Source organism: Passer montanus, unplaced genomic scaffold (assembly GCF_014805655.1).
Source record: "Passer montanus isolate IOZ18808 unplaced genomic scaffold, ASM1480565v1 scaffold2, whole genome shotgun sequence".
Classification (NCBI taxonomy): Eukaryota; Metazoa; Chordata; class Aves; order Passeriformes; family Passeridae; genus Passer; species Passer montanus.
The window spans coordinates 9,959,934-9,975,847 of record NW_024366591.1 but is presented as its reverse complement, the minus strand read 5'-3'; the positions used below and the strand labels follow the sequence as shown (position 1 = coordinate 9,975,847).

At 39.0% G+C, this 15,914-nt stretch overlaps 1 protein-coding gene across 1 annotated transcript in view; it reads left to right on the top strand.

Annotated features, from left to right (window-relative positions):
- Window positions 1–2,052: 2,052 nt before the first annotated feature.
- Window positions 2,053–15,914, top strand: part of ERO1B (endoplasmic reticulum oxidoreductase 1 beta) — a 29,047-nt gene continuing 15,185 nt past the window's right edge. The window contains exons 1-5 of the mRNA XM_039707052.1: window positions 2,053–2,289; window positions 6,624–6,743; window positions 9,777–9,860; window positions 10,277–10,318; window positions 14,482–14,564. Of these exons, the coding sequence (XP_039562986.1) occupies window positions 2,200–2,289; window positions 6,624–6,743; window positions 9,777–9,860; window positions 10,277–10,318; window positions 14,482–14,564 (419 nt within the window). The 5' untranslated portion in view covers window positions 2,053–2,199. The remainder of the gene's footprint in view (window positions 2,290–6,623; window positions 6,744–9,776; window positions 9,861–10,276; window positions 10,319–14,481; window positions 14,565–15,914) is intronic.

Here is a 15,914-nt window from a genome sequence, read left to right as displayed (position 1 = left end):
GCTGTTGGGTTTGGATTGCAATTGTAACGCTGCTTCTTCTGCAGATCTTTCCTGAAACTGATTTCACACAGAAATCCTATATTAGGATTTTTATGTTTGGGGGTTTTGAGACATTTTTATACCACTAGTAAAGTAGCATTCATAGATTTAAATCTGCGCTAAAACATAAGATTGAAAACACCCTAGAATTTAGAAAACTGTTAAGCTACATTCAGCTCTGCTGTCTTAGATAATACTCACCTATAAAAGGAATATTTTTTTTACTGCCTCTTAAAATTATCCATTATATATTTTTACAGCCAATTCCTTATCCTTCTAATATGGCTGTAAAAAGCTAAACCACAACTGACTTCTGGTACAAGCATTTCTGTGGTGAAGAAATAAAGTACCCTCTGTAACTAACATAAAGTGTTCTGAACTGAAAACTCAGTGAACACTAAGACTTAAAAATATGATCATTTACTTCTAACTTTTAGAGTACTTTATGTAGCCCAAGTGTGTGACAAGTGTTTTATTCTTCCAAGTTTTTAGGGCTTTTCTAAATAAACACTCTTGATGGAAACTTTTTTCCAGAATCAAAGGTACAAAATGTAAACAGATACAATGAATTCACCTTAATCTGCTGAACAGAAACAGTTTCTTTGTGAGAAGTACAAACCACTTGTGATAAAGCATGGAGTACTGATACTGAGAGCAAACTATGGCAATGTAAACATTAACATTAGCTGTTCTGCTAATTTCTTCTCAAGTATCTCGCTACTGTATTGCTCCACTGATGCTGGAAGTAGGAATAGGTTCTCATTTAGTTGTCTGCTCCCAAATTACAGTTTGTACTGCCCCTATTCCAGAGAGGAAAGAAAGGAGCACTTACATCATCTCTCTGGAACCAGACTAACTACTGCCTACTTCATCTTATGGTCTCTGTAATTCCTAGACAGCATTCCTTTGAGACATTTTCAGTAATGCAAAAATCTGTGACACACTGGCCCCTAAGGACAAATGTAATGGAAAGCTAATTTGAATTAACTGGTAAGTAAATAACAAAGGTCAATCTAAAAACTTTTAAGCCCTCTGACATAGTTACCCTAGACTAAAATCTTGTCTCCGCACTCCCGTAAAGGGGTATTCTCCAAATGAATGGTATAATAAGAACCTGAGTTAGCATCTGAATTGAAAATAAAATCCTAATTTCAGCTATCCTGCATATTAAACCGGTGCAACACTCAAGTTTTTCACAGAAATACGACTTTTGGCATTTCTGAATTACAGATAAACATTTAACTGTTGGGAGCAAAAGGTTGGTTCTGAGCTGCCCCAACAGTGGGGCAGGGGTCCTGTGGCCCTGCCCAACTCACCCACGTAGCGCTGGGGCAGCACAGCTCCAGCCCGCGGGGTCACACTGGAGTGCACTGGGATATAGAGGGCCAAACTGGTTTGTACAGGTCTGGACTGGGTTGCACAGATTGGATCAGGCTGAGACTGGGGTTGTGGGGAGATCTGCTGGAACATACTTGGTTTGTTCAGTCTAGAGAAGAGAAGAGTGAGGGGAGACCTCATTACGGTCTTCAACATCCTCACAAAGGGGAGCGGAGGGGCAGGTACCGATCTCCTCACTCTGGCACCAGAGAAAGGACTCAAGGAACTGGCCTGAAGCTGAGTCAGGGGAGGCTTAGGTTGGATATCAGGACAAGGTTCTTCACCCAGAGGGTGACGGGGGGCTGGAACAGGCTCCCCAGGGAAGTGGTCACAGCACCAAGCCTGACAGAGTTCCAGAAGTGTTTGGACAACACTCTTGGGCACGTGGTGTTACTCTTGGGGATGGCGCTGTGCAGCGCTGGGAGCTGGACTTGGTGGTCCTTGTGGATCCCTTCCAACTCAGGGTATTCTGTGATACTGGGCTAAACTGGGTTACACTGGGATGGACAGCGACATACTGGCCTGGACTCAGTTTAGGCCGGGATGAGCGGGGACCGGCTGCTCCCGACAGGCTCCGGCGGCTCCTCCCGCCCCGCGCCGCCGCCGCCCCTCGCGCTCCCCTCCTCACGCGGCCCCGCCGTCCGCAGCCGCGGCCGCGCCGGGAGGAGACGCTGCTGCCGCCGCCGACCCGCGGCGCGTCCCTCTCCTTCCTGTGCCGGCGGCGGCGGGGCGAGGGCTGCCCCCTCCTCCGTCAGCCGCGGCGGCAGTAGCAGCAGCAGCAGCATGAGCGGCGGCAGGAACGCGGCGGCGAGGGCACGGCTGGCGGCGCGGCTGCTGGCGGTGCTCGGCTGCGTCCTGACAGCGGAGGCCCAGGTGGGAGCGGGCGGCTGGCGGGCGGGGAGCGGGGATGCCGCGGCTGGGGGAGGGCTGCGGAGCCTCCCGGAGCGGCTGCAGGGCACTGGCGGGAGGCGAGGTCACCTCGGGGGGTCGCAGGGCAGGGGGCGGCTCTGGGCCGTGCCAGGGGTGGGCTCCCCGCGGTCTCTTACTGGATGGAGTCTGTAGCCCACGTCGTTCTCCTTCCACACCCTGCGGGGGGCACTTGCCGGGATCCAGCCCGGGGCCGGTGCCGCCGGTCTGCGGGGAGAAGTTGGCTGAGCTGGGAACCACAGGTAGCACCAGTCAGTGGGATACGCTGGGGAGCTCCGGGTTGGATCATGCCCGTGGCTTCAGGCGGAAAGTTCGGCGCCCCGATGAAGTCTGTGGGAAGCCGTATGTTCCAAGGGTGATGCCAGTGCCCGGGCTTGGCTTGTGCTTAGGTCGTGTGTGTTTGCCCGCGTTACCGGCAAGGATGAGAGCACCCCTTCCTTCTTAACGCTGCCTTCGCAGCTTTAGCAGGACATGTGTCTGTAGGTAGGAGCTCGCTGTTCTTCCACCGGGTGACCGTGACTGAAATGATAGCTGGTGACAAGTAGGAGAGGCTTTCAGCTGGGCCAGAGACGTTGGAGTGAGTTCATTGAGGAATACACCGTCCACGTGGAGCAAAGCTTGTCCTCTGGATTATTATTTCTCTTATATTTTCTAAATTTCCGTGTTGCATAATATGCTATGTAAGTGGCCACCCAAGGAGGTGATAACTGTAGCATAGATACCTTTTATTGCAGCTTTTTTTGTTGTAAATTGAGGTTGTCTCTGATTGACATTATTTTAGTAACTATTTTAGCATAACTAAATGCTAATTGAAATGGAGTTCTTAATCAAGCACTTAATAAAGTGGCATGTTTTTTTTGTGATGCTTGGCAGAGAGTTTGGTTGTTGCTGTTTCATAAAATTGTTAGCATATTGAGTTCAGAGTTTGGCTTGTGCGGGGAACAATAAACTAACCAATAGTTCTTGGAGTCGTGTTACCTAAGGCTGTTCTCTCATCCTGCAGCCATGGCAAAGTGAAACGTCTGAGGAACAAAACAAGGTGTCCCAGGTGGTCTTCTAAGGGTTGAAGCAATTAAAGTACAACAGCCTGATAACACTAATAAGGTTGTTTATATGAATAAATCGCTTATTATTATATGCATTTATTCAGCTTTTTTTCCTTAATATTAAAGTGCTGACTGTGTTTTTCTTTCTAGATTTCATAAGGAGAAATTGATGCAGGTTGGACATTGACCTTTTCTTCTGAAAGGTTGATTTATCTTGGAGAAGATAAGTTAAAAGTTTCACTTCTCCAGTATAGCTCTGATACCTGTTCAAGAACTAAACTAGGTTTGACAACACCTGGAAGTACTTTGATAAGCATATTGGAAAGGTAGAAAAAATAGCAGCTGCACCATGTCAGATAATTTCTTGAACATCAATGATAGTAGGCTAATGCTTTTAGAGTTTATTTAGAGCTCAAAGTAATTAACAGATGAAAAGAAGCCATGATAGTTGTCCATTGTAATAAAAGTGTGATAACTTACACTACTGTTTGACTTTATATTTGTAGACTAAGTTAACTAGTGTAGTTCAATTAAAAATGGCAAAGTACCGGTGGTGTGAATAACAAAGTAGGTCTTGCAATACATAGTTTTAACTGTGTAGTACAGTGTTCTTATTTTGATGTCTCCAATTTGAAAAAACAAATGAATTGGAAGATCCAGATGATGACAAAAATGAAACTATTTTGTGCGTGTTCTTGGAGTGTCGCACTGTGAGTGAGAGCACTGAAGCCTGCGCTTAGACTAACTAAAAAAACCTCTGTCTGGGGTACTTGAAGCCAGTGTTGCTGTTGCATCACTGTGCTGTGAACTGACTCTACTGCTGTGCAGTATTAGTGTTTCATATATGCTGTTAAGGTATTTTATAATTTGTGGTTTGGTGCAGATACAGCTTAGTTTAATTTTAGAGCATGCTCTCCAAGGAAGCATTGGTTTTACTGTTTTATGTGTACAGGGAGCTAACTGTTCCAGTTCTGAAAAAGTTGTGAGGAAAATAAAAATGGACAAGTTAGTTTGCTTGCTCTGGTACTCTGAGTAATTTTTCTCTTCATAATTTCCTAGATCATTTCTAGTTTTTGAGGATTCATTTCTGAAACTTCATTGATCTAGGTAAACTGTAGTGCATTTTCAAAGTTGTTCTTAGAATTGAGGTCTTAGTTACATAAAAAGGCTGCAGCTTTTTATTTTTCGATGAGGATTAGACACTGAGTGTAACTCTTGCATTTACCTGGGACGTTTTTCCTCTAAAAAAGCATTTTCCATTTTGCATAGATGGTAAAATTATTTTTGTAAGCAGTGGATAGCCTTACAAGCTGGTCATCAAAATAGCTTCCTACTCTTTATCTTCTCAGTCCAAAAAAACTTCGGTATATCATCCTTTTATAAAGTTCAGTAATATCTGAGCAAAATGTTCAGAGTTATCTCTTTGCCTTTTTTATATTATAAGGAAATGTTATGCTGTTTGCTTTGTGGTATAGTGTTACCTGTAAGGGCTGCACCTTTACAGATTTCTGTCTGTGTGATCAATAAGGAAATTTGAAGTTTGAAATGAAATTATTATATATTCAAGTGCATGGGGATTTTATTCCTGTAAGCATCATTAATAACAAGTTTTTTCTTCTTACTTTGAAGTTGGCAGTCATGTGGACTGTGAAAAACCTGTAATTACACATTGGCTCTTTGACAATTGTTCACCCAGGTTTGATTAGCAAGGCAAGCATAACAGCAGGAAGAATTTTTGGTTAAAGTACCTTCCCTTAAATTAGCTTTACTTCATTGCCATATCTGCTCTACAGAATTGTGACCGCCTATTTAGTGCCTCAGGAAAAGTAGGATCTACATAAGGTGAATTTTCCACTTAAGTGCTTTATTGCCATATCCTCACCTCTTTATTCTCACAGAGAGTTGGGGGAAATCCATTTTCCAGGCCTCCTTTATACTTTATAAAGGAGCATAAGCCTACAATTTGTTTTCTAGTGGCTCTTTTACATCAAGCTTGGTTATATAAGGGTATCTGTTCTGTAAAGCACAGGAGTGATTTATCATGCATAAAACAGATTAGATGATTTCATAATCTCATCTATGTGAAATCTGTGGAAGAAAAAAAGGCGCAAAATATTTTTGTCTCCTTTTCCACACAGCATTTCAATAGTTAGAAGTTCTTCTAATCCCTTGCAAGGTATAAGATGTGTGGGTATTACTATTTTAAATAATTTCTAGGCCATGGTGGATATCAATGAAGAACAGAAGCAGTAAGCACCAGTGTTTGTTTCCATTCCCTTTTAAACATATCTGAAGCCTTCAGACATGTTTGTAGTAGTTTAAGAAGCTATACCTAAGAGAGTTTAGATTTATTGAAATTTATCATATAACTGTTCACAGAATCACACTTTCAATATTTCCACCTTTCAATAAGACATTGCCAGAGTTTCAGCAAGAGTGTTTCTGTAGCCTAGTCTGCAATGTTATTTGGAGCTGCCTTCTCTGCTACATGCACAGTCCTGCCTTCCCTTTCTGTGTTGGCAGTAGAACTTTTGCACTTGTAGTGTGTGCTGCTTTTCATGGAGGTGATCTTAACCTAGTGCAGTAGTAGTGCAGCTTGCTGTCCTGGCACAAGAAGAGGGATGAGGCTTGAAAAAAGTCATACTCAGTTTCATGATAGATTCACAGCATTGAAATATAGATCTGGTTTTCCTTGTTTATTTGTTGAATTTATTTGTGAAATTGCAAACTTTTTGTGTACAGAAGAACCTACACTCCTTTTCCCCATGCCTCTAAGGAAACTAGATGGAGTATTTTCACACTTGGAGAAAGAAATATGAAAATAAGATGACAATGTGTGATTGTAGGGTTTTTTTAGGCAATTTGACTTGTGAGCATTTGGTAGGAGAACAGTTGATATGCAACTTTGCTAATATACCATGTATTTGTAATTTGGAAAATCTTGTTGCTCATACTTCAGAAGGTTCTATATAGAAGTGTCAACAAATTTCAGGGGTGAAATTGTTAATCTTGCTGACATTGATTTAGCAATGCATTTGGAGGTGGGCTTAAGTTTAAAGAGCTGCAGTTTTACTTTATGAGGCGTGTTACAGAGTATTTTGTCATAAGAAATACTTGCTTTGGAACTGCATTTCACTAGTCTCTTTTTCAATCACCCTGTTTTTCTCTTTAAAAGATTTTTCTGCAGTTAATATTTCTATATTAAAAATAAATGTTGATGTATTTTTTCAATAGCTCACAGGAGTCCTAGATGATTGTTTATGTGACATAGAAAGCATCGATGACTTCAATACTTTCAAGATCTTTCCCAAAATACAGAAACTACAAGAACGTGACTACTTCAGATATTACAAGGTACACTTAGAATAATATTTTCCTGAATAATTTAAATAAAATGCAGAAAATATAGGAAGGATTGCGTATCAAGTAAACTTGCCAGTGTTAAGCTGCCTATTAGAAGCCCACAGCTCTTTAATTTCATTGAAGCAGGTTTTCAGTCCCTGACAGTTATGTTGGTTATAAGTCTTGTTTGCTATGTTCATCCTGGAGTCAGTGACAGTAAATCATGACTACTTTCATTCAGTTGTTAAGTGGTGATTTTAAAGATAGTGCCTTTGGAAAAGGCCCTGGAAAAGGATCATATTTTAGCAATTTTATGACAGAATGAAGTGCATATCTTCTAAGAAATGTGTGTAATTTGAAATGGAAATATTGCCATGATTTAGTTTTCTAATAAGTTACTGTCTTATTTCTGATTTTAGTGTTTGTTATTCTTTTGAAAAACAGGTAAAACTGTTCCTTTTTTAAGTAGTATGTAATATCACTTTTTATTACTTGAAGCATTTTTTGTCTTTATTACTATCTGATGTGCAAATGAAGATTTGAAGCCTGATACTTCTGTTTTCAGATATGCTTAACTTGAAAGTGAAGTTGCATTTTGACTGAGCTAATCAGGTGGCTACCTGCCACTGGAAAAAGGAGCTCACACTCCTCTGGGGCAGCCTCCTGCCCCTTTGCTACTTTTACCTCTCAGTTAGACCAATGCATCTCTTTAGCCTGGTAGATATTTTCCATTTGTCATTTGGTAGGGGGTTTTGTTGGTAAAGTTTTGTTGATTTTGTTGGGGGTTTTTTGGTTGGTTTTGGGGTTTTTTCTCCTCAGGATGTAAGAAGTCATCTAGCTGATCTGGAATTTAACAAATATTAAATTGATGCTGGATGGGGTTATGAGTGTGCAGAAGGAATAGAAAGCACTAGACTCTAACCTTTCTACCCTGAACAAGCAGTGACATGTACCTTCAACTGCATCTTGAATCTCCTGCTACATGATATAGTTCTAAATTCACTTTTCAAGAGAAACAGGATATGTGCAACTTCAGTACTAGTACATCACGTAGTAGTGGTAATGATATTCTCCAGAGGCAACAGAAAGATACAAAACAAAGTACATGAAGATGAGGAGCAACAGGTGTGTGAGACTTCATACAACAGTAACTTCATCTTGCAAATTTAGAGCTAATGTTCATTTCAACAGCGGTTCTGCAGATCACACTCTAAAGGTGTACTGCAATCCTGCCTCATCCTTCATACTGATCTTCCTAATAGATGAGCGGTTCCAAGGGCCTGTGTGCAGTCCCCCCAACACCACACTTCACTTAGTACTTCCAGTGGTGGCAGGGAAGAATTTGTGTTGAACAAGCAAACTGAGTAAGTCAGTCAGAAAATTCTTCACCCTTTCCTGTTTCAATAAGCAATGGCTCCTTTGATATCCCTGTGCAGAATGATGGAAGTGCTTTGAAGCACATAAATTGATGTGGAAATTGTGAAAGTAGGTGTTGTGGTTTAGGAATGGTGCTCCCCATCAAACCACTCACCGCTCACTCTCATTCCCTTGTTGTCTTCTCCCTCTCCATGGAGGTGAGAATTGGAGACACAAAAGGTCAAGATCATGGGTTGAGATAAGAACAGTTTTCTGGAAACAGCAGTGAGATAAGAAAATGAGCAGTAACAGCAACAGTACTAATGACAGAGGGCATAAGAAAAGAAGTGATTCACACAGAGGGGAAAAGAGTAATAGACAATATCAGACGACTCCTTCTGCCACATTTTCTCCACTGGAAAGAACCCCTTCTCCCTGGAGGAAAGTAGTTTTTCCCTACCCCTGGCAATGATGTGTGGTGGTATAGAATAAATCAAACCTTGATACTGAATGGATGAAGTGGTTTTTATTTAAAGGCCAAAGAAAACTTAAGTCTTGCAGAAATTGTGCTAGGTGGCTTCTAAATAGTAGAACACTTCCCAATGAAAGAAATAAACATTTGTGTCTCTAATTTTATACATCAAAACACACAAACTGTGGAAACTTCATGATCAAGAATGTCTTAATTTGTGAAAGGACTGAATAATACTCAGAGTGATAATAATGAAATTAAATACCTCATGCCCTGAAGATGATTGGATGTTCTATGTAGACAGTACATGATTGCTTTGGTAAAAGTACAAGTGCTGTACAACTTCAGTTTTGTGTGTGTACTGGTTTTTGGTGCTCTTCAGTCATTCTTGGACTAGTACATCTTGATTCCCATGTGTTCTTTCTGAATTAATCTGCAATTTAGGCAGCAGTATTCTGTTATTTACAGCATTCTTCTATGTAAAAACAGTGGCTGCCTAGTTACTTATGTCTTCCTCAGTGTGTAAGCATTTTTATTGTGAGAGTTTACTTCAAAGATGGTTGTAATTTAACTATGTTAGCCGATCTTTTTTGATAGAAATTGGTGGGAGGCCAAAGTTTTATATTATAGGCCTTACTGTGAAGATGATGTAGAATATAAGAATATTTTGTGCTTTATTTTGAAAAGATAGGAGTGAACAAGTACCAAAATAATTTTGCATTATTTTTTTCTAGGAATGGTGTTTGTGCATTCAATAGAGGAAATGGGGGGAGGCAACCTAAAATCTCTGCTTTTATTGTATCTGTGCTTGCAAGGTTTGAGCTGTTATGAGAAGATATTTTTCATCACTTCTAAGAAGTTGTACCATCTGCTAAATGTCTTGTCAGGGGTTTTTTGACTGAGGAATATCTTTAACTTTTAAAAATAATAATCTGTTTTTAGTTTGATTGTGAAATCCAAAATCATCCAAGCACTTATTTAAATTAGCAAATTTTAATTTTATAGTGAGAGATTTGATTTCTGCTTTAATATATTATGTGTTTGTGTTCATTCACTGGAGACCATTATCATTAACAGTTTTATTGCACAAAGCTTCACCTTATGTAGTTAGAGAGACTAATTAACAGAGTTTAAAGGATTTCCTGATACTAAGAGCTTTTTTTCTACAGTTGCCTTTTGTCAGTGTGAATTGTAAACTTCTGGTTTTGTATGTTTAGGTCAACCTGAAGAGACCGTGCCCATTTTGGGCCGACGATGGCCATTGTTCTATCAAAGATTGTCATGTAGAGCCTTGTCCTGAGGTATGGATTGAATAATACATAATAGAAAAAGGGGTTTTGGCTAAAAATTTGCTAATTTGCAGTGGCTAGTACTATAGTACTAGCTAGTGATACAAACACTACTAGCAATACTTTCTAGTAAGAACTTAAATTTAAGTAAAAGTTACAAATTTCTTTTCTAATCCAAAAGTAGAAATACAACCAAAATATTTTAAGGTCTTAGTCATTTTATGAAGAAAGCAGGTAGCTTCAAGAGTAAACCTCTTCTAAGCTCTAGCAGTATTTTGGTATAACATGTTGGTGTGGTAAAGGACCAAGTTAATTTTTTAAAAAACAAGTTTGCTTTGATCTCTGTAGGAATGATACCTAATTTGTAGATTTTAATCAAGCATTTGTATGAGCAGTGTAAAAGCTGTGATTTATTTTTTTGTTTTTAGAGCAAAATACCTGTTGGAATTAAGGCTGGGAGCTCTAATAAAGTAAGTACTCCTTCATTTTTGAAGTTCTTTCTGATTTTTTTTTTAAATCTTAAATTTATAACAGCTACGTGACTTTTTTGTATAAACCTTCAGTGTTCGCATACTGATGAAATAGTTATTTGATCAATTCCTGTATGTGGCTTTACCTTTTTGCCTTTATGTATAGCAATGTTTCTGACATAGCTGGTACTGCTGTGTCATTTTGAGTCTGTCATTGCTGGAGAGCTGGTGCAGACTGAATCAATGAATGACAAGGGACAGCAGTGCATGGCCACAGAATGCCTGATGCAGAATTGTTGCTTCATTTCTGAGTACAGGCCACCTTTTAAAAGGCTGTAGGCTAAGATGCACAGAGGCAGTAGCAGCGCTATCTTTTTTAACAATCATAAGTAATCACAATTTTGAATATTAAAAGAACCCAAATGATTGTATGGAGTTCTTCTATGCCTTCTTTTCAAGAGGTCATTAGTCCAGAGATTATTTGGTCATTAGTCTAAAGACAGTTTAAGCCAAAGTGGCCAGTTCAAACTTAAACAGTCAGTTGGTTTTCTCTTGCATCTCTCCAAGCATCCTTTCTAGATCACCAAGTGATCTTAGCAAAGCCAAAAAGTCACGAGGCTATATACGCCTAGGAAAAGAGGTCAGAGAAGGACTGCCCTCACATCTGAAACACAGTGCCCAAGAATAAGGGTTTTAGCCGTTGATGGGATAATGGTGCCCAAATGAGAGATCTTCCCATTGGGTGCCTTGACTGTGTTGTAGACACTTATCTCTTGATGAACTATCATACCTCCATCCTCCTGAGTAGTTCACCATATCATAAAGGACTTATGAACAGGACTGTTGGCATTAGGTTTAGATCTCATGCCAAGAACCGTTATCAGAGATAGCTGAGATGAATACTTCATTGTGAATTGATGACTTGTGTGCTGCTGTCTGCAAAAGAGCAGGCAAATCTGCCCAAGCTTTAGCTCAAGAGGAAGTCTTGCTTCTTTTATACATACATTGTTAATTCACTCAGAAGTAAAGACTGCCTCTTGATTAAAAGGTTCCTGGTAATCAGGGAAGAAAAATCTTTCTCACTGACATGACCTAAATGTCAGTTATTTGACATTCCAGCACAAGCAGAAGTTGTTCTGAAAAGCTGGCACTATCTCTGGGCAGCAGATCTTGTGTTTTAGCTGAATCATCTGTTGCTGATTCTTTTTTGCATTGACTCTTTTATCTTCCAAGCTTGATTGTAGAGAAAATGACTCCTGGAGTGCCATAATGCCTCCATAAAGAGAAGGACTGTAAGACTTTAAAAACTGTTTCAGAAAGGGTTCTTTCTGAATTTGAGCTTCCTGATTGATTAATCTTGAGAGCCATAAATACGTTGTTAAATAGTAACTAAAGAGTATGCTAGTATGCTGTTCTTTAGATACTTCACATGAGCATATCAAATTGGAAGTGAAAAAATGGATGCCTTTTTCTTTCACCACAATAAAGTAAGTTGGATAGATAGTTTGGGAAGCTGTCATCTGCTGTATGTTCACTACAGTGGTTTCCTTTGAGTTGCCTTGCAGATAGTTGAAACCATTTACAGTACTGAAAGTTAGGCAATTCTGTACCTTTAATCTGTAGTAGAAGACACTAATATGTGCTGCTCTTCTGGGTGAAATTTGTCATCAGAATGGACATGAATCTTACCTAAGCCATCTTCTTACTTCCTATGGTTCAGTTAAATGATCTTTTGTAGAGCCAATTAAAAATTGACAATCTCATTTAATATCCCTTTTAAGGAAATCTCAAATTCATTTTATTATGAATGCTTTGTTTCAAGGACTGTGCAAGTTCTGTGCTATTAGCCTGTGCTAATTTCCCGTTTGAGGAAGTCTTACACCTTATGGCTTATCTGTAAAGTAATGGATTAAAAAAAGGATTTTATTTTTTCCCTGAGAACACACGCATGTCCAGTATCTCTCTTTCATCCTCATAGTGCTGGTCTTGGAAAGCTGAGGCTGATACCCAAAGGCATCTTTTTAATAATGACAGTTATAATCTCTTAAATAGATATACTCATGGTACAGTGCTGTGGAGAGGTTTTCTGTGGCTTCTGTCCAGTTTTCCATTGCCTTTCTCTCCTAATGTAGAGGAGCTTGTAAACTTCTAGCTTTATTTAGGTTTTTGTGGGGGATTTTTTTGTTTGCTGAACAATGAAGAAAATAGTTATTTTGAATGCTCATCTAGCTGCAAAGACCAAGGTTACACTTGTACAGCTTCCCAATAGGAGTGCAGTTAGCAATAGAAGATGTCTTTTTAATTCTTGATGCCACCATAAGCCTTTTGAAACAGTGCTGTAGAGCCACACAGTAATTTCCTTTTCTGTAGTTCTGTTACATTTGAGTGGTGAATGCGTGTTTTGTGGCTAGACATTAAAGCTGTATTAATCTTTAAAGCAAGGGACAGGATACAGTAACTCCATGTTACAACATTCAACTTCGTAACTTACTTCCTGCCCTTCTTTCCTGGTTTTTTTTGGGTGGTTTTTTTTGGTTTTGGTTTTTTGGGGTTTTTCTGGGTTTTTTTTTTTTTTTGTTCCCCCCCCCACCCCAGTAACTGGCCTTAGGAGATCCTGGTTGGCAAGAACAGATATTTTGTCCTGATCTTGTCAGGGGTCCCAGGGCACTGATCTGACAACTGTTGCTATTAAATGCTGAAGAATAGGAAAGGCTGGAAATATGTTTTGAGACCTGAATGTTCATTTTGTTAGGAACTTTAAATTTAGGATTCTAATCTTGGCAGTAACCTTTTTTCACTTCGGGGTAGGGATTGGTTTGCAACTCTAGACATGCAGAATGTTTGCTTCAGCATCTCCGTATGTTATTTCATCAGCAGTATCTGTTTCAGTCTAGGTTAAGGCCATTCCTTGTTCCCATTTTTCTTTTTAACTTCCCTACAATGCTAAAGAATGAGGTCCCATGCCTGCCAAATTCAAGAAAATTGAATGAGAAATTCTTTCTAGAGTAAATATTTATGGGCAAGGCCCCTAGCAAGATTTAAATTATTTGTTTTTTCTAATCTCCTTTGTGTCTTAGGTCTTCTGGTGTTTTTCCCCATGTTGGTACAGGCAAATGCATTTCTAAAAAGCAAATAATTTTGCTTACTCATCTGAACAGTTTTAATTAAATTTATTTTCTTTTTTTTTTTAGTGATACATATTGTGGTGGTACTTTTCCTCTGGCATCTTGACCACAAAGCTGTCCACAGAAATAAATCACTCTTTCTTTTAAAATTTATCATTTATTTGTTTTATTAATTGACTTTAAGGTTTAGTCTGGAAAAAACACACATTCCCCCCACCCTGCCAATCCAAAAACCCCCAAAAGGAGGAAATTGAGTTTATCTTTTAGGACAGCACTGTTACTACCTTTTATGTTCTTAAAGTTAGAAGAACTTTCTGAGATTTAAGCTCACAGACTTAAATTCCCTGCTTACATAACCATATTATTATAGAAGAGTGTAATATAATCTATAATTAAAGTATGTATTTTAGTGGATTACTTTTTAAAAAATATTTCAGAAGCAAAGTTCAGCTTATATATTTCCATTCTGTCTTTAAAATAAGCAAAATTTGAGTTCAGCTGAAAAAGCTTGTCTTCCAGACCCATGTGCATCTGAAGCAGGCTGATGAATTGCATTAAAGGAAATACGAGGGGAAAATGGCCAAAACTAATAAATACACCTACAACATACCTAGTGAAATGAAATGAAACTTGGCATGTGATTATACTTGCAAAAAAAAGAGCATGTTTATAGGTATGATGCTGCTCATCTTTCAAGGTCTTTTTATGAGACTGTAAATAAGTATCTGAAACACTCCATGTAGAGTGTTTCATAACAAAAGAACTCAGTTTAAACAAAAGGCAAAACGAAATTTTGACATCTTTACCTGAATTCCCTGTAACAGTTAAATTTGGAGTGAAATCAGCCTGATGAACTTAAGTGAAAAAAAATCGGAAGTAAGAAATGTTCCAGAACCATATATATAGAACCACTTCTAGAATAAGAGGATTTTCCTTAATACTGGGGAACTCACTGCTAAACTTAGAAATGCCATTCACAACACCTGTTCTTGAGGATTTCAATAATTCATTTGGATATTCAATATTCCTTTTTTACAGTATTCAAAAGCAGCAAATAATTCCAAAGAATTGGAAGACTGTGAGCAAGCTAACAAGCTGGGAGCAGTTAACAGTACCTTAAGGTATGCCGTGATTTACATCAACAGTACAAAAATAGTAAGAAAGGAACACTTTATTTTCTCTGTCTGATGTGCCGGTTTTTGTTCTTCATTCTTTCCATAACCCATTAGAAAGTAAATGGGGAATGATGCAAGAACATCTGAAGAAAAAGGTATTGAATTATAAGTAGACTTTTTTTTTTGTTTAAAGCATGCTTTGATACTACTTAAAAGAGGTATCTTACAGCATCAAGAATCAGAAGAAATTTGCAAATAAAACCACCTTTGCTCTATTCTTTGTTCTCAGCAACTGTGCTGGATTATGGGGTTTGGTCATACTTTGTCCCACTGTTGCACTGCAACTGTTGTGCTTATTTGTGATCATTCAGTGAACCAGATCAGGGAGCTGAGATACTTTTGTTGTGGGCAAAGTTATTTTTAGCTTGGGCCAATTCTCTGATCTTGCTTATTGCATGGTACTGTCAAGATTGGGTGGAAGGAATTCTTCAGGACAGTGTTACCCCCAGGTACAAAAGTCTGTGCAACAGCATCTAGAAAACATAGCACTCTACTGGATTCCTCAGTTTTGAAAAACAGAAACAGAAGAATCAGTTTTTCACTGTTAATGGAGGGATATTTTGCCCACAAATTTCAGCAGCTCTACCTGGTAAAGATTTTAAAACTTTATTGTGCCTTTAAAAAATTAGTGTTTCTGCCTGCTGTGTGGTGTTTTAGGGGAAGAAGTTATTAATTCTGTTCCATTTCTGTAAGGCAAAAGAATGTGACACTGTAAATGAAGAGCTAGAGAAAATGCCTTTATGAGAGTAGGATAGATAATTAAAGTTGGAAGAGGGCAGGTAGTGGATCCTGCAAGTGGAGGACGAGCTTGTGCTTTGCAGGAAAGTAATGCAGTGCATTATCATCTTGGTTTTGAGTTGCTTTCCTTTATAAGTTGTATTTCTTGTGGTTATCAAATCTTCTCTGTTGGTAATTACCAGAGAATATCCTCACCTAATGCCAAGTATAATGTCTCCTATTGTGATTTGGCAGAAGGTTAGAAATGTAACTTGATGTAGAATTGCCTCTGTTTGTAGCATTGAGCAGGTGCTAATTTGATCAAATGGAATAGGTTGTTTTTGTTATTTCAAGGTGCTTCCCTGCAGCCTGGAGCAGAGTTCCCGATCTTAATTTTGCTTACATTTTGCTGTCAGTAGTGTGACTGTGTGTAGCACAGTAGTTCTGTGCTGCACACAGTCACAGAAGGAAGATTTTGGTACTGTTTGGTTTCATATTGTGGGAGCTTCAAACTACTTTGTCTCTCTAGTACAGTGCACCTTTGCAAATGCTAGAGTGGAATGCCATTATTATTAAAAT